The sequence below is a fragment of the Lagenorhynchus albirostris genome, chromosome 14 (genome assembly GCF_949774975.1).
Source record: "Lagenorhynchus albirostris chromosome 14, mLagAlb1.1, whole genome shotgun sequence".
In the NCBI taxonomy this organism is placed as follows: Eukaryota; Metazoa; Chordata; class Mammalia; order Artiodactyla; family Delphinidae; genus Lagenorhynchus; species Lagenorhynchus albirostris.
In genome coordinates this window covers 27,274,611-27,293,119 of record NC_083108.1, presented here as the reverse complement: position 1 = coordinate 27,293,119, position 18,509 = coordinate 27,274,611, and the positions used below count along the sequence as shown (strand labels likewise).

General features: G+C 39.8%; 1 protein-coding gene across 1 annotated transcript in view; it reads right to left on the bottom strand.

Moving 5' to 3' along the window:
- Positions 1-576: 576 nt before the first annotated feature.
- The window catches only part of PSTPIP2 (proline-serine-threonine phosphatase interacting protein 2), a 79,975-nt gene continuing 62,042 nt past the window's right edge, over positions 577-18,509 (bottom strand). Inside the window, exons 6-15 of the mRNA XM_060121077.1 lie at positions 18,026-18,088; positions 11,125-11,223; positions 10,498-10,543; positions 9,614-9,693; positions 7,246-7,344; positions 6,195-6,291; positions 5,994-6,075; positions 4,723-4,757; positions 3,614-3,671; positions 577-2,192 (exon numbers count right to left, since the gene is read on the bottom strand). Coding sequence (XP_059977060.1) covers positions 3,622-3,671; positions 4,723-4,757; positions 5,994-6,075; positions 6,195-6,291; positions 7,246-7,344; positions 9,614-9,693; positions 10,498-10,543; positions 11,125-11,223; positions 18,026-18,088 — 651 coding nt within the window. The 3' untranslated portion in view covers positions 577-2,192; positions 3,614-3,621. The remainder of the gene's footprint in view (positions 2,193-3,613; positions 3,672-4,722; positions 4,758-5,993; positions 6,076-6,194; positions 6,292-7,245; positions 7,345-9,613; positions 9,694-10,497; positions 10,544-11,124; positions 11,224-18,025; positions 18,089-18,509) is intronic.

Genomic DNA, 18,509 nt, shown 5'->3' with positions numbered 1-18,509 from the left:
TGCATTCAAATCTTTATCCCAGGGTCTCCTTCTGCTGGAACCCAAATTAAGGTGCTGACAGTCTGCAGAACAGCTCATACTTACTAAATTCATCATGTAAACTTATTTGACTGGCTTCCCTTTACACTCCTACTTCTCTCTCAACTGGTTGTTTCTCTAGCTACGTTATCTTCTTCTAGGCCACTAGTTCTTTCATATTTACTACTATGTGTCAAGTTCTGGGGATGTAGCAGGAAAAACGATAAGAGGGACCCTGCTCTCATGGAGATTACAGTCTAGGAGGGAAGCCAGACTTTGAACAATTAATTTCAAGAGTGAATCCTGTAATAACAAGGAAAATGTGAGAGTGGGAAAGGAGACAGCAGCGGGATCCCACCAAGCCTGGAGGCAGGGAACATGCTTCCCCGAGGAAGGGACCCTGCATCTGGCACCTGAAGAGTTAGTAGGAAGTGGCTTGGTGCCATTCTCCTCCTGGCTTCCCTGACCGGCAGTTTGTCCTTCTATGGTGGTCTAATGATAGCAAATGTGACAAGGGGTCAAATAGAGCTTGGAAGAGAGATACAATTAACACAAAAATGCAAAATAAATCCCAAATCACCAGGAACCTTTATTTTACTTCATATTGAACTGGAAGAGCAATAAAATAAAGATATTTTCAATTCTTAAGACATTATTTTTACATCAGTTACACTGACCAGTAAAGAGAAAATTGAAATCTCTATGGAATTGCTAACAATAAATAAAATACTTAAAAATAGAATGTTCTGAGTTCAAAGGAAAATTTCCTGAGCCTGTTCAATCTGGGGAAGTCAATGACCCTTTGCAAACTCCAGTTTTTCAAAAGGCTATCCAACTGATGCAAGCTTCTGGTTATGACAAGAAGCTGCCACCTTCAGCAGCACCTTATATGAAAAGGGGAAACAATCGATCTTCCTTCAATCACTTTGTCCATAGTTCTGGGGAAGCTATGCACAGAGCAGAAAAGGAAGGTATCTGCTCTTTGTGGTACCAGAATTTCACAACATCCCAAATAAATGCCAGTGCTATTTTAACTTGTCATTAACTAAAATGTACCATTTGCTCAGTGTGCAAATATTAGACCAATCTCCCTGCTGTTTGTGGGTGACCAAAGGAAGACCCAAATATTTGTGAAAGGGTAAGATTGACACTTTAAAAATTCCAGGATCTAGCAAGGGAAAGATTCTCTGTGAAGACCAAAGATTGAGAAGTGGCTTTGTAGGTCTAAAATTCTCTTCAGGGATAAAGTCAAAATACCATGTTTCATTGATTCTAGCATATACTTTTTCCCCCACACTTTAGCATCTCAGATTCCAATGGGCTTGGCCATTAATTGTCACAAGTGTCAACTCCCCCACTGACTTTCTTAGTGGTATATAAAGTAAGGGGATGTTTTACAACGAATGGTTTCTTAGATTAGAGTAAATATGGTGCTCTGTAGTTCAGTACACACAGTGAGCCATATAAAAATAAATCTGACATTTTAACCCTGGTAACTTTCCCAAGTGAAAAGATGCTGGCAAAAACACTTGGCGTCTTAAATTTCAACATGCGCATCACGGTCTCAGGAAGGGTTAGAAGGATGGTGATGTGGGATGAGCTTGTACTCTCCCTCTGCGTCTGTCCCTAGTCAGCTGAGAGAACTATAAGGAAATCGATTTCACACTTCTGGGACTCAATTCCTCATCTGTAAAATGAGAAAGTGTTATCAGATGGCCTCTAAATCTTCCAACCAGAAAGGAAGGTGATTTTAAATCTTACACCACTGAGTATGTGCCACGCTGCCTCCAAAAGGCAAAGGAGCTTCTTGAGTTGCTGAGTTGCTGGCTCAGACTTCTCTGCAGCCATCCCTGCCCCAACTCCCAAGAGTCAAGGCTTCAAATCCACAGACTTTCTTGAATCAAGCAGAAAACACAATTCATTCACAACTTTAGTAACTTGATTGGAAAAGGATAATTCTTCAGTGTTGGGCAATTTGCAAACTTCTTTTAAAAACTGGAGAACTCTACTAGGTTAAGTTGAACTAAATGTCTACCATAAATTTTAAAATATCAAAAAATTATAGCAAGGGTTCACTTCAAAGTCTTCATGATTGACATAATTTCTACAGATTCTGCTGCTTTAAGTGCCTCCTTCCATGCCACAGAAGCGCCAACCACAAAAAGCTTTGTTTTCTGAAAGAAAATAATAAAGAAATTTCATTTGAATTAACTATTCATATCAGCACCCTGCTCCTACATTGAGATTTTATTCAACAAGAACAATGTGCTTGGCCAAGGAAAACGAACAGTGAGAAATGGGTATTCCAACTGATGAAAAATGGAATAAAAATGTTGCTTTATGATAAATAACACGTACATTTATATTTTTATATACATATTTTTAATTCAAAAGTCATAATCTATCTTTACCTAAACATGTTAGAATTAAAAACAAGAATAGCAGCTAAAATCAACAATTGCAGAACAAATCACAAATTCCTAAAGATTCCTATTTAAATGTCAATTCCAAAGGTTCAAACTATTTTAGGTGTTGTGATGTCGCTTAACAAAGTTACTAATAAAGGTAGACTCCCTCTTTAAAATTCTCTTAAATTCAGTCAATTATACATGCTCGATTCCTACTCCTTGAGCTGGCACAGACACTAATGAGGCCCAATGAAATGACCAAACTTCAGTAAGTGTGTTGGTATTGGCATCTTACATTCAAACAGCAGATTCTTGGGCTCTGAGGAACTACAGTTGCTGGCTCAAATGCTATTATTAAGCAACTAGAATATATGCTTTACCCAAATGGGTGAGGGAAAGAAAGGAAGGGAAAGAGAAACGAAAAGAAGAGAAGAGAAGGAAGAAAGTGGGGAGGGAAGAAGGGAAAAGAGAGGAGGAACAGGTGGGGAGGAATGAGAGAGAGAGAAAGGAAGGGAGGAAGAAAGGAAGGGAGGGAAAGGGAGGGAGGGAGGGAGGGAAGGAAGAAGAGAGAGAGGAAAAAAGGAAGGTAAAAAATAAAAATAAACTCTTGGAGCTGCTGATGCCCCACCACATAGCCATCACTGCATGGTGTTCTGGAGAGCAGGTTCTACCTTTGAACACCACGTCACTTGATTTCCCACGTTCTTGCTCTACCTCCAAAATGAGCCGGGCCTCTTTCCATGAGAAAGAGAGAGGCTTATGAAATGAAGCAGACGTGATGACTGGCTGTAAAGACTACAATTTGTTTGTTGGTCAGAAAGGTATATATAGTTAGAGGATGAGGTTTTTTATGTCTTCAATATCCACTATCTTTTGCAGCAAAGCTCCTTAAATATTATAAACACACTTCTTAAGCAATTTGAAGACTTACATGTAAATGTAAATCATACTTTCTGATTATTTCTGTCTAATCAAGAAAACCATGGCTTCTGTCCTAACAGCTAATTGGCCGTAAGTCACAAAGTGGGTGGTTTTAGAGGAGTGCAGGCAAGTAATGTTTGATGTGCCCACTTCCAAGCACTGGCATTGTTTGCCTGCAGTGATGTTATAAAGAAGCTTCAAAGACTTCAAAAATACAATCACCAGTCTAAACACAACTTGATTCTGTGAAGATGAAAGGTTCTTACCATTGATGTTACTGATAGATCAAACTGTAGTTATCAGGCAAAGAATAATCAGGGTCATCTGCAAAGGGCAAAACACAGAGCAACATTAAGTTAACATTTTTTCATGATAATATATTAGCCCTTTTCAAATCAAGGCATCCCACTCAGAGTCTGGTGACTGCCATTTTGTAAGAAGAAAATATATCTGGCAACAAAACCTACAAATAATAGTCATAACTACAAGTCAGAAAACATATTGGAAATCCCTATTATGATTTCTTTGCCATTTTTCAACCATGCCCAGATAGCAGTCCCCACAGTAAAATCACCTTCAAAAATGGACAAAAGTAAGTCCCACAGTACCAAGTGGTAATTATAAGGTAATAAGAAATCAATTAACTTAAATCCTTATCTAGTTCAAAGATGTAATTTCAGCCACTAAATTGTTCAGTCACTAAATTTTTGCCAAGATGCTAAATGCAGCCCAAGATATCTCTTCCCTCTTCCTTTGAACATAGATAGGCATATCTTTCTTTTATTCAAATAATAGGTATTTGTTGAGCACCTACTATGTGCCCAATACTGTGTTATGTTTTGTGACTGATTCAGGAGAAAACAAAGTGCCTGCCCTCAAGGATCTTGTAATTATCCAGGGAATACAAATTAACAAAAAGCACTAAGTGTGTGGTTCTCCCAGAGGTATCATAGGAGTTCAGAGAGAAAAAGAGACCAGGGTGCTCAGTGAAAGATCCAATTATAGGCAGTGTACAAAATACATAATATTAGGTTACATGTTTCCAGACATCTTCTATAAATTACATTTCTGTGTAATCCAAAGGAAACTGTATCCCAGTTTTGCTGTTCTCATGGTCCAAGTTGAAATAATCTCTTAGTAAGAATGCCTTATAAGTTTCTTTTGGTACTTGAGTAGCTGAAATCTCTTAGATAAGCTATAAAATAGACCACGAATTACCAAATTCCACTCTGTGACAAACAGTATTATAGTTTCTAATAATACGTTCATTCTCTTGGAAATTTGATTCTATTTATTCCCTTCTTTCCTTTTATTTCAAAATTCTAGCTACTCAACCTTAAATAAAAGCTGACCTAAGATTTCAAACAGTCTTTACCTGGTAAACTTTTAGGAATTGGGAGAGGTCTTCTCCTGTAAGAAATGAAAACCAAAATCTTTCAGATAAGTTCTTGTTATTTTTCTAATTTTCTACTTCACTCTACAAACACTGCATGCTAATCAGATCGGGTTTCTGCTCTGGAGGGTTAAGAGAAGTTCAGAGGAAGCAAAAGCTCTGCAGCGCTGACCTCCTGGATCCAGGCTGCAGATGTTACATTATTCTGGGGAGCAGGACGCACAGAGCCCTGCCCCGCAGCCCAGAGATCTCAGTCATGTGGGCAAGAGTTCCTGATCGCCTTGATAAAAAAATGGGAAGTCAAACAGTTCCTACCTTGCTGTCAGGGTTAAAGGAACTAACTCAAAGTTACTGCTTTGAGCAGCGCTTGGCATTCTTAAACAGTGGTGATGAACTTGCACTTCCCCATCAAACACTCCCTTATCTTTTTAAAAACTGGACTGAAAATTCAACAGCTTAGACTCCGAGGTGACTGTATGTGAAACAGAAGTTTCTCTTCCCTCAGGATCCTTTATATCAAGGCAGCAAACTTTTTCTGTAAAGGGCCAGATAGCAAACGATTTAGGCTTTTCTGGCCACACAGCATTTCTATCTCATCACTACTCAGCTCCAATGAGAAAGCAGCCGTAGACAGAATGGAAACAGATGAGTGCAGTCATCTTCTAACAAAGCTCTACATATGAACCCTGATGTTTGCATTTCATGTAATTTTCACATGTCACAAAATAGTATCCTTTCAATTCTTTTCAACCATTTAAAAACATGAAAACTATTCTTAACGTGCAGGCCCTACCAAAACAGGTAGGTCAGATTTGACTCACAGGGGGCCAGAGTTTTCCAACTCTTGCTTTCTACAAGAAAGGTATAGGATTCATGCATGAGTAATAATAATTACACTCAAGCATGATACAATCCCCCTCGAACTATGACTAGTACAACCCATTTAACATTTGTCCTAAAAATGCTATTGCCAAAAACCTAGCACTCACTAAGCAAATGCAATGGTAGAGATATGTTCTGATTCTAATACGTCCATATTAGAATTGGAACACTAAAAATAAAAATGTTCTTTAGAAGTACTTTTCTTTTCTTTCCTTTTTTTTTTGGCCACACTGTGGCATGTGGGATCTTAGTTCCCTGACCAGGGATCGAACCCGCGCCCCCTGCAGTGGAAGAACAAAGTCTTAACCACTGGTCCGCCAGGGAAGTCCCCAGAAGTACTTTTCTACATGTGAAAGAAAGCTGGATATTACCTTGCCAAGTCAGACCCCGTAGCCTTTCCTGGTGGGGCAGCATTCTTCTGGGGGCAGTAGAAATTCTCGTACATGATGGGTGCTAGGGAATCATCAAGACGTAAAACATTAAGAGGCTGATGACTTCCATTCTCAATGACCTGTGACAAGGAAGACTAATAGAATTGCTTAATTAACCCCCCACCCTACAGCTCCATTCACCTGGTGGAGTCTGTCCAGTTTTGCGTTGATTCACAAAGTACTCAATGTCCTTCTCAATGCTGCACATTTCTAAACTCTTACGGACTTCTTCATACATCTAACAAAAAGAAGATAAATCAAGGTAGAGGTATATGTCCATAAAAATGGTGACACAGCTTATTAAAATAGGAGGTTTGATGAATGGCTGTTTTCCAAATTTTGCTTTGAAAAGAAAAAAGAAGACATCCCCAAGTCCTGGACTCAAATAAAGGGATTTCTCTGATGCATAGCTGCATTTAAATTTTTTTTAAAGATGACAAAAAAATATAGATTTTTTTTTTTTTGTAGCAGCACAGAAACCTTGGTGGAAAGATTTTTTTTAAAAAAACTACTGATGGGACAAAGAAAATAGATACCAAGTCCCATGACCAATTCTACACACAAATGCAAAGACAATTGGAGAAAAGTTCTTCCAGTCAATCCTACTTGTTTTCTGGGTGTTTAATTATTCTTCTAAAGTGAATGTCCCATCTAAGCGAGGGTGGCTATTTCTTAGGAAAGAAAGTGGTGATAATTTGATTCATGTCCCCCTGAGACCTGGGAACCCATGACAATTGCTGTGTACAAGTTAAATCTGGATCACTAATGGCCCTGGAACACTGCTGAAGTAAATCCTGAGCCCTGGAGTGACCGTTAGCCTGGGCATGGCTCAGTCTGCTAGTCCTTGGTGCTGTCCTGGAGTGACCTCATTTCAGACCGGAGCAGTCTCTGGGACTCACATTCATTTTGTGACATCTCTGTTTTCCATAAATTAAACTGCATTTGGGTCTCCCTTCTCTGCTCTCCTGCTCTGACCCTTTATTTCTTAGAGAGAAAGTCATAGTGGTAAAGTGAAACAAGAGTCAGGCAGGTTAGGTGTTTATCTGGGTCCATACTCACCGTGTGGCCTTGGGCCAGTCACTGTACCTACCTGGGCCTCAAATGAGGGGGGTGAACTAATAAATGTTTATGGTTCCTTCCACTCTAATGAATCTAATATGCAAAGCATCCTCCGTGGATGCCTCTGACTTACGTTATCGCTTGTGACACATTGTTGTGACAGCTGATTCATGTGTAACCACAGTGCATTCCGAAAGAAGTTTATTCGTTCACATTCTTGAGTCTCAAACACCTATAGAAACAAAACTACATGTACATATGCAGAGAAAGGGGCCATTTGTCTAGACTGGCTATGACTTAAGAAACAATTTCAACCTTGAATTATCTGTAAGCTTATTGTCCCATTTAGCGTACTCCCACCCACCACCGAGGAAGCTCATAAACTCTTACTCAGGCAAAGAATGCAAATGGATTCTAATAACATATTAACACAAATAGGACTGGATATAGTTCTGAACGTAAGAGGTGATGATGAACCTAAACGTCAATGTTCTAACCTGAATTCCAGCTCACATTTCCAACTGCCTAATGGGCATCTGTACCTGGGCAGCCTGCCAGAGCCTCCAATTCAGAGTTGCCCTCCTTCTCATCCCTTCCCAGAATGAGTGAATTCAACTGGCAAGACGGTCACAATTGTTGAAGCTAGTTGATGAGTACATGGGGGCCCTTGCACTTGTCTTTTATCCTTGTGTATGTTTGAAATTTCCTTAATAAAAAAGTTGTTTAAAAAGTCACTGCCTGAACAATAGTTTTTGGATATAAGCAAATACAACTTATGGAAAATCAAACTATTCTATAAAGTGGATGCTATAGTATTCAACAGTGGATGTTATATATTAATGTATTTTTTAAAGGTTGACTACAAAACTATTATATTTTAAAGCTTCTTACAATGTAAAACTGTATACATATACAAGAGGAGAGAGAATAGCATAATGAATCCCCATGTACCCATCACCAGCTGAAACACTTATCCACTCACAACTGACTGTTTTACCTATTTCCCTACCAATGCACCTACTCCCTGGAGTATTTTGAAGCAAATACACTATTTCATCTATAAATATTTTATTATTCATATACAGTATATAAGTACTACATACGAATATTACATTATTTTTATTATAGACTATTTCACGTAGATAGAATCATAGAGAGTGATATTAGGAAGACCCACATACCAACCACCCAGCTTTGTCAAAACTTTTGGCCATATTTGCTTCAGATTCTGTTAAAGCCTCTGTGTGCTTTCTTCAATCTCTACTATGTTCCTCCTCCCCCAGAGATAACCATTATCCTAAATTTTATCATTCTTATGCAGATTTTGACAATATATATGTATCCATAAGATGTATATGATATTGCTTTGCATGTTTTAAAACCATATAAAAATGCTCTTATTTCAGGCTTTTCCATTAGATTGTGGAATTAAGGAAGTAAAGCAGAAAAGAGTGTTTTAGGAGGGACCCACAGTTTCAGGTGCTAAAGACCGGTCAAATAAAATTAGAAACTGCAAAGGCATGCTGGACCTCACACCAAGGGGACCACTGGTTCCTCTGGGAGAACAGCTGCAGGGGAGCAGACCCCAGACACAGCCACTGGGACAGGCAGGACAATGAGGATGTGCAGGCAATTCCCCCAGGAAGCCTGGCTGTGAAGAGAAGGGAGAAGCAGCAGTGGCAGGCTTGAAAGCTGGAAGGAGCTGAGGTGTGAATGATAATAAAAGTCCACTGTGAAAGGGAGCTGTGTGCAAGGGGGTGGGGAAAGCCAGCTGGAGGATCCTGAGCCCAGTGGTGGCAGAGCAGCCCTTTACCACTATCACAGGAGAAGGGAGGGTGGTGAAGATCAGTAGTTCTCGTGCTTGAATTCACAGCAGAGTCACCTGCAGGACTTATTAACATGGAGACTGCTGCGCCCATGCCCAGGGTTTCTGATTCCAGAGGCCTGGAGTTGGTCTGAGAACCTGCATCTCTGCATCTCTAACAAGATCTGCATCTAACAAGGCAATGATGTTTGTACAGGTCCTGGGACCTCCCTTTGAGAACCACTGGTAAGGAAAATGTGTAGACAGGGTGACAGAAACTTGAGGAAGTTTCCAGGTTGTGTCTTTATTTTCTCTGGGTCATTGTGAGGCATGTGCTGAAAATGAGGGGGGCAATGGTGAAACAAAAGGTGTGAGAATAAAAAACTCTAGGTCAGCTCTCCTGCCATCTGCATTCCTCTGTCACAGAGCAAGTACAGGTGAGGCTCTCGATAGGAAATCAATGAATTAACTGTTAATTGATTCAGCTGCTTCATACCCGTGCAAATCAAACATCAGAGCAAGGCCATGAACAGAGTGGGACAGCATGGTCAGGATCGGGAAGAAGCAGAAAGACAAGGTTTGGGGGAAAGCATTCCAATTCCTTCCACTCTCCACTTAAATTCCAGATTTCTAATTTGCCCTCAAGTAATTCTACAGAAGTAGAGGAAGGAAGACCCGCCCTTCGGGTTCCAGGTACCTCGCAGGCCTTGATGTGTTCGCTCTGCCACTCTTCACGGACCTTATCCAGAGTGTTGATGTGCAGCATGTACGCCTTGTCTGCAATGGAGGGGAGGGGCCTGGGTCTGGAAACTGGATGGGAGGGGGCTCGCAGACCCATGAAAAGTAAGCAAAGGTGGGCATCACGTTCTTTATAAAGAAAAACCAAGCAATTAGCCAGAAATGCTCCAAGGAAGGAAAAGTGAAAGCTGACAAGGAACCTCAGCCAGGGTTTCCTTCCACCTCTTACCATTTTCAGGAAAATTAAACAAACAATGAGGGGTGCAGAAAAGTGAACTACCAAGTTACTTCAGTTTTGGATTCAGAAACTTAAGCAACCACGGTTGTGAGAGGCTTGTCTCCGGCAAGAAACTGTGGCTGGGAATTAGAAGCCTTTGCAAACACTTGGTTTGGATTTTAGACTTCAGTGATGACAAGGCCTCACAACTTGGTTGTTTCTTTCACAGCAGAGAAGAGTTATCAGGGCTGAAAAGGGGTTTTAAGATAGATGTTCCCAATAAATCGGAGTGAGCACCTGGTCCAAAGCAGCTGCCCCTTGACCCCCCCTCTCCCCCCCACCCCCACCATTCAGTCACCTGTCAGGCGGCAAGACCTAAGGCAGCAATGGCCAGAAACCGCTGCCTCACTTGCTTCCTCCCACTCTCCCAGGTTCCCATATACTCTCCCTTCCCCTCTCTCTTCCTTCCCTGTTTCCCCCTCCGTCCCTTCTCATACCTTGTTAATCCTACTGTATATGTATACATTCACTATTGTATGGTATATAAAACTGCCTTTCTCAGACAGATTTAGGATAACATAAGCCCCACCACAATCCTCCCCCATCCTTGGGAGCAGACCCGTCACCTGAGTCTTCTACTGCAGTCTTTGAAGTTGCCAGTTTCACAAAAAGCTGTGAGGACAAAACAGAAACAAAAACAAACAAACAAAAAAAGAGGTCAGGAATGCTGGGCTAGGCTTCTAAAGGCAAAACAGATTTTAAAGCAATGACTGAGAAGAGACAAGTTGTAGTTCAAGTCTAACCTATATTTCTCTCATGAGTTAGTCATTCAACTTGCCCTCTAATCTTAACACCAGTGGAAAATAGCCATCGAGCATCTTGCCCTACATCTTCCTAAAAACATATCCCTCCCTACCTTCTGATTGCTGACGATCTTATATCCAGATTTTATAAAATTAAATTTATAAAACACCCAAGCGGGAGGCAGCCTAGCTATAAAGAATACATGAGCTGAGTTTTGAAAAAAAGATGAAAACATCAGAACCCCCTCCCCTGTGGCTATGCTCCTCTAGCTCTTCCCCGACCCCCAAAATAGGACAAGGGTTTTTCTGGCTCCGAGGACTCTAATTGCCTGAAGGAGGGTATTGCCAGGAGCTCAGAGTGCAAGTCCATTTTTTATTAAGACTATTAATTGGCTTTAGCTTGATATATGTAAATCTTGGACTTTTCAGGCTGTCTGCTCTCCCAGGTACCTTTTCTTGTTGCTTCGGGTTCGCCACATTGGCACTCCGGTGGACAGCCTGCTCTGCTTCATCTTTGTCTCGGCATTTCTGCTCGTAGTTCTTCTTTGCCTTTGTAGTTATGAGCCAAAAGAGGATCAAAACAGATAAGCAGACGGTGACCCTAGCCCCCCACGCCCAGGAGAGAAGAGGGCTCACTGATTAGGGCTCTGATCACCACTAGACTGGGGGCACTCAGAGGACATGCTCTTTCTTGTCTATCTTTGGAAGGTCTCTCCAGCCCTTTTCCAAATCATGTATGTAGTGGCAACCTGATCAAGGAAGTAACGACTCCTATTTGGCAAAAACAAAGTACATGAGCTTTAAAAATTTACTGAAACAAAAGATGGAATTTGAAATAGGCAAAATCAAACACTTATGTAACTATAGGACGTGAATATGTAATATTCACAACACTCAGAACTTAGATGCAATCACTTGGTCCTGGTAACTATAACTATGTTTCAGTATTCTAACGTGCCTCCTCATAGCATGTGGACAGTGGGGAGGGCATCAATCCCATCATTTCTGTAGCTCAAGGGTAGTCATGTTCCTTCTTGATTTATAGAATTCTGTTGTAGCCAGTTTAAAAGTAGGCCGTGGTCTCTCCTGTGCTACCATTACTATCAGCAGTATGAAAATAGTTCACAAACTACAGTTAGTGAATCAAATAATTTTCTGTTTCAACTCTTGAAGCAAAGACTTAACTTGTTCAAACAAAGCAAAGCTGTGAATCAGTTGGCTAATAAATAAAAATGATACTCCCCCCAAAAAATGCTTGGCTAAGAATCAAGACACCTTTGCAGAGATGGTTTGTGCTCATCAAATATCTCACGTGCTTTCCTACATTTCTCAGCATCCCTTGCAGTTCAGTTGGGGTTAACCTTTCAGTAAACAACCTTATAATTCTCTCTGCTACACACACGTAGAAACAAAAGTTCATAACTTTTCTTAATTACAAGCACATAAGATATTCATGCAACAATTCTTTTCTTATGCAACAATATCTTATAGACACTTCTCTGTATCAAGCATGAAGCCTGCAGCTGAACACTTTTTTAAAAAATTTTTATTGGAGTATTGTTGATTTACAATGTTGTGTTAGTTTCTGCTGTACAGCAAAGTGAATCAGTTATAAATATACATGTATATCCACTATTTTTTAGATTCTTTTCCCATATAGGTCATTACAGAGTATTGAGTAGAGTTCCCCGTGCCATACAGTAGGTCCTTATTAGTTATCTATTTTATATATAGTAGTGTGTGTATGTCAATCCCAATCTTCCAATTTATCCCTCCCCTCCTCTCCCTGTTGGTAATCATAAGTTTGTTTTCAATATCTGTTAAGTCTGTTTCTGTTTTGTAAATAAGTTCATTTGTGCCCTTTTTTTAGATTCCACATATAAGCAATATCATATATTCGTCTTTCTGTGTCTGACTTACTTCACTCAGTATGACAATCTCTAGGTCCATCCATGTTGCTGCAAATGGCATTATTTAGTTCTTTTTTATGGCTGAGTAATATTCCATTGTATATATGTACCACATCTTTTTTATCCATTCCTCTACTGATGGACATTTGGTTGTTTCCATGTCCTGGCTATTGTAAATAGTGCTACAATGAGCATTGGGGTGCATGTATCTTTTCAAATTATGGTTTTCTCCAGATATATGCCCAGGAATGGGATTGCTGGGTGATATGGTAGTTCTATTTTTAGTTTTTTAAGGAACCTCCAAACATACATTCCCACCAACAGTGTAGGAGGATTCCTTTTTTTCTCCACATCTTCTCCAGCAATTTTTTTTTCTTTTTTTTTTTTGGTGGGGGGGTACACGGGCCTCTCACTGTCGTGGCCTCTCCCATTGTGGAGCACAGGCTCCGGACGTGCAGGCTCAGCGGCCATGGCTCACAGGCCCAGCTTCTCCGCGGCATGTGGGATCTTCCCAGACCGGAGCACGAACTCGTGTCCCCTGCATCGGCAGGCGGACCCTCAACCACTGCGCCACCAGGGAAGCCCTCTCGAGCATTTATTGTTTGTAGATTTTTTGATGATGGCCATTCTGACTGGTGTGAAGTGATACCTCATTGTAGTTTTGGTTTGCATTTCTCTAATAATTAGTGATGTTGAGCATCTTTTCATGAGCTTTCTGGCCACCTGTATGTCTTCTTCTATTTAGATCTTCTGCCCATTTTATGACTGGGTTGTTTGTTTTTTTTGTTATTGAGCTGTATGAGCTGTTTGAATATTTTGGAGATTAATCCCTTGTTGGTCACTTCATTCGCAAGTATTTTCTCCCATTCTATGGGTTATCTTTTCTTTTTGTTTCTGGTTTCCTTTGCTTTGCTGTAGCTGAACACTTTTAATGGTTGTAAATACACACACATACATATATAAATGCCATAATTTTCTTAACCAACTCTCTACTGGTGGACATTTACCTTATCTCCCATTTTGTATAACATAAAAATACTCTGATTTTTATTTTGGGTAGTGTGAATTTACAGGTCAGATTCCTAGAAGTGTAATTGTTTTCACTAATTCATACTCCTATAAACACGTACGTGAGGGTATATGGCCTCATGCTCTTACCAACACCAAAATAAGACAATGTTTTTAACCTTTTCTAATACTAGAGTTGAGAATGTTGGCATATGCCTTGTTTTATTTGTATTTATTTCATTACTAAGGTGATATGTCATTTCTACTTCATGTCTTTTACCTACATTTTTTTTGGAGCATTCTTCATTTTAATTGATTTTTAAGAGTTCAGTCTATACTAGGAACACTAACTGGTTATAAATTATATGTTACTAATATTTTTTCCCATTTGTTATCACGTATAAGATGATATTTTTTTCTTTTGCTCTAAAGAAGTCTTAAATTTTTTTATACTTTTTTTTTTGACTGCACTGGGTCTTAGTTGCCGCACACATGATTTTTTAGTTGCAGCTTGCGAACTCTTAATTGTGGCCTGAGAACTCTTAGTTGTGGCACGTGGGATCTAGTTCCCTGACCAGGGATCAAACCTGGGCCCCCCTGCACTGGGAGTGCTCAGTCTTAGCCACGGGACCACCAGGGAAGTCCCAAAAAGTCTTAAATTTTAATGTCAGTTATCAATCTTTCTCTTTCGTGCATTGTTTTTTTAATATGACATATTAAGCACTTTTTCTCTGTTGTTACATAGTCCTCATAATAATATTTTTAAAGGTTACACAATTTAACCTTTCTCCATTTTTGTCACTAAATCATGTACATTGTAGTTTTCATTATAGGTAGTGAACACGGTAGTGCATTTTGTTTTTCTTATTTTGGATGATTTCCTAAAGATAGAGTCTTAGATTCTTAGCGTAAGATTGATGGGCTATGATCATATTTATGGCTCTAAAAGCATATCGTAAAATATCGTTTTAAAAGGTTATATGGGCTCCAGAGAAAATGGAGCAGATGTACTCTACCTTATTCCTCCACACAAGTATAACTAAAACCCCTGGACATTCTACATAAAATAAACATAAGATTCTGAAAGGTGGAGAGAAGAAGGCAGATTAGCTGATGTCCTTGATCTCAGAGAGAAACCTAGAAGTGAGTGCCCTGGGTTTTCTTTGGGCCTCTTATATCACAGAATGAATGCCAAAGCAGCAGACAACCAAGAAATGCCAGTGGGCATAAACAAATTAAAAAAGCCCCAATGAAAACCTCCCCTCTCTAGCCAAAAGACCAGAAAAGGGGCAGCACAGCAGGACAGAAGCCTCCACATTGTACAGCAGCCAAACACCACATAAAGAAACCATGCCTCCCTCCCGCCCACCACACATCCAGCAAAGGCCAAGTGGGGAGTCTAGACTTCCACCCTCACCAGGCTATAATGCGGTTCCCAACTCCCCTGCTGAGGTGGTATCAGAGAAGGACCAATAGGGGACTGGGACCTTCATCCCCACCAGGAGGTAACAAAGCCCCACAAGCCCCACACACAGAGCTAGTGGAGACTCTGTGGGGAGCCTGGACTTCCACTACCCCCAGCTGGCAGTAATGAGGTACACCCCCTCCCTGCTGCAGTGGTGTCAGAGGAAGTCTAATGGGGATTCAGAACTTTAATCAACCCCCAGTAGTAACAAGGCCACACTGACCCTATGGTGTCAGTGGAGGCCAAGGTGGGGAACCTGGCCTGGAACCCCTCATAGCAGTTATGTGGTGGCACTTCACCTCAGTTGCTCGAGTGGTGTCAGAGGAAGCCAGCTAAAATAGAAGGTTTAAATAAGATCCAGAGTCTTGCAACAGAATACTTAAAATGTCCAAAATCAATTGAGTATCACTTATCATACCAAGAACCAGGAGGATCTCAAACTGCATGAATAAAGACCATCAATAGATGTCAACACCAAGAAGACAGAGATGTTACAATTATCTGACAAAGATTTTAAGGCAGCCATCATAAAAATATTCAATAAACATTTGCAAACACACTTGAAACATGAAAAAATAGATAGTCTTAGCAAAGAAAAAGAAAATCTCAGCAAAGAAACAGAAGATATAAACAAGAACCAAATGGAAATTTTAGAACTGAAAAATATACTAAATGAAAGGATGGATGTATGAATGGAAGAGATAGAAGAAAGAATTGGTGAACTGGAAGATAGTACAATAGAATTTACCTGGTCTGAAAAACAGAGAGCAAATAGGCTGAAAAAAAAATGAACAGGACCTCATGAACCTTTGGCACCATAACAAAAGATCTAACATTCATGTCCTTGGAATCCTAGGAGAGAAAGGTGGGCTGAAAAAGTACTTGAAGAAATAATGACTGATGAAAAGAATGAAATAATGCCATTTGCAGCAACATGGATGGACCTAGAGATTGTCATACTAAGTGAAGTAAGTCAGACAGAGAAAGAGAAATATTATATGATATCCCTTACATGCGGAATCTAAAAAGAAATGATACAAATGAACTTATTTACAAAACAGAAACAGACTCACAGACTTAGAGAATGAACTTATGGTTACCGGGGGGAAGGATAGTTAGGGAGTTTGGGATCAACATGAACACACTGCTATATTTAAAATGGATAACTGGGACTTCCCTGGTGGTCCAGGGGGTAAGACTCCTCGCTCCCAATGCAGGGGGCCTGGGTTCAATCCCTGGTTGGGGAACTAGATCCCACATGCATGCTGCAACTAAGAGTCCACATGCCACAACTAAAGATCCTGCATGCTGCAATGAAGATTCCACGTGCTGCAACCAAGACCTGGCGCAGCCTAAATAAATAAATTTTTTTAAGAAAATAAAATGGATAACCAACAAGGACCTACTGTATAGCACAGGGAACTCTGCTCAATGTTATGTGGCAGCCTGGATGGGAGGGGAGCTTGGGGAAGAATGGATACATGTATATGTATGGCTGAGTCCCTTTGCTGTGCACCTGAAACTATCCCAACATTGTTAATTGGCTATACTCCAATATAAAATAAAAAGTTTAAAAAAAAGAAAGAAAGAATAGCTGAAAACTTTCCAAATTTGGCAAAAGATATAAACCTACAGATTCCAGAAGCTGATCAAACCCCTAACAAGATAAAGCCAAAGAAATCCATGACAAGACACAGAGGTGAACTTCTGAGAACTAAAAAAAGAAAATATCATATCTTAAAGCAGAAATGACACCTTATCCATAAGAGAAAATCAGTTTGAATTACAGCAGCTTTCTTATCAGAAACTATGGAGGCCACGAGGAAGTGGCACAACATTTTTCAAGTACTGAAAGAAAAGAACTGTCAACACACAATCCTATACCCAGTGAAGATATCCTTTAAGAATGAAGAGGAAATCACTAAAGGAAAACTAAGAGTAGTTATCACTAGCAGACCTACCCTGAAGAATGGCTAAAGAAGTTCTCCAAGCAAAAGAAAATTATAAAAGAAGAAACCTTAGAACAGCACAAGAAAAAACACACACCAAGCAAAAAATCAGTAAATACAATAGTCTTCCTTTCTCTTCTGAGTTTTCTAAATTACTTTTGACAGTTGAAGCAAAAATTTTAACACTGTTATGGCTCTAAATGTAGGTAGAGGAAATAGGAAAATTATATTTCAATAAGGCTTTCTCTTTAATTGTGAGAGAGCTTTCCCCAGATTGCTCAAAACATAAAAGTTCTGGGAGTAATCATATATCAACCAACACCATTTCTGCATTACACTGACATCATTCCCTATTTATCAATCGCTTTTCAGATGCTCTGCATCAAAGAATAAAAAATGCAGAACAGACTGCATACGCCATCAACATTGGTGACATTTTCTTTTTTGACCAAGTTACCAGATATGATGTCATAGTCATAGAATATCATGATGATACTTCTGTACAAAGATGGAGTCACAGATGTTCCAGTAACAAAGTTTCATTTTTAAGAGATTCATGAAAAGCTAGAGTAAGGTCCCCAGCAACTTCTCTTAGTTCTATCTTGTTAAGCATTTTTAAAATAAATTACTTAAAGTAAAGGAGGCTTTTACTATTTGCAGATATCTTAAAACTCAATAAAAATAGGTAAGAAATCAAGATTCAAAACAGTCTTAACAGGGAAGAAGCTCAAACCCAACAAGATAAAAGACATCATAAAGTATACATGTCCTGGTCTGAAATATTTAAGTTGACTTGCTATACCTTCCCAGGTTGCCAGAAAGATAACATCATTGTATTTCTTCTGTCTGATTTCATCCTCAACCTTTCCAAGGCCTTAAATAGAAAGTCAAACCACCAAAGCCTGTTTTCCCTAAAACACTGCACTAATGTTATTTTCAGGAATATGTTGATACATAGCACGGGATATCAGAAAATATCACCATTACAAAAAAAAAAAAGGCAACATAGTGAGACTCACATCCATGGTTTTCTTGAATTGTAAGCTCTTTTGTTTATGGGCAGCATCCATTATAAGCTCCGTCTGTGCAGAGAGAACAGGCACTATTAATAATCAAAACCAATTGTTAACACCAGCTTATCTTGAGGGCTCAGTGTTCAACGTGGCTTATCTCAATTAGTCCTCACACAACCCAGAGGGCAGATGTGCTATTTATTATTACTCCCATTTCACAAGTAAGGAGACTGCAGCACAGAAAAGCTGAACAATTTGCCCACCTTTGAGCCTGGGTGGCCACTAGCCACTATTGAGAATCACTGATCATCTTAGAGTATCCTCATCAGTAAATCTGGAATCAAGGAACTTAGATTTTAAAACTTTGTTAAAGCACCATTTATATTTTAAAAGGGGTCTTTATTCTGTAAGCCTATGTCAGCACAGTTAAAGACTCAGAAACATTCCCTTCTGTGGCATCTGTCAATGGCACGTCCTTCACCAGCAAGGA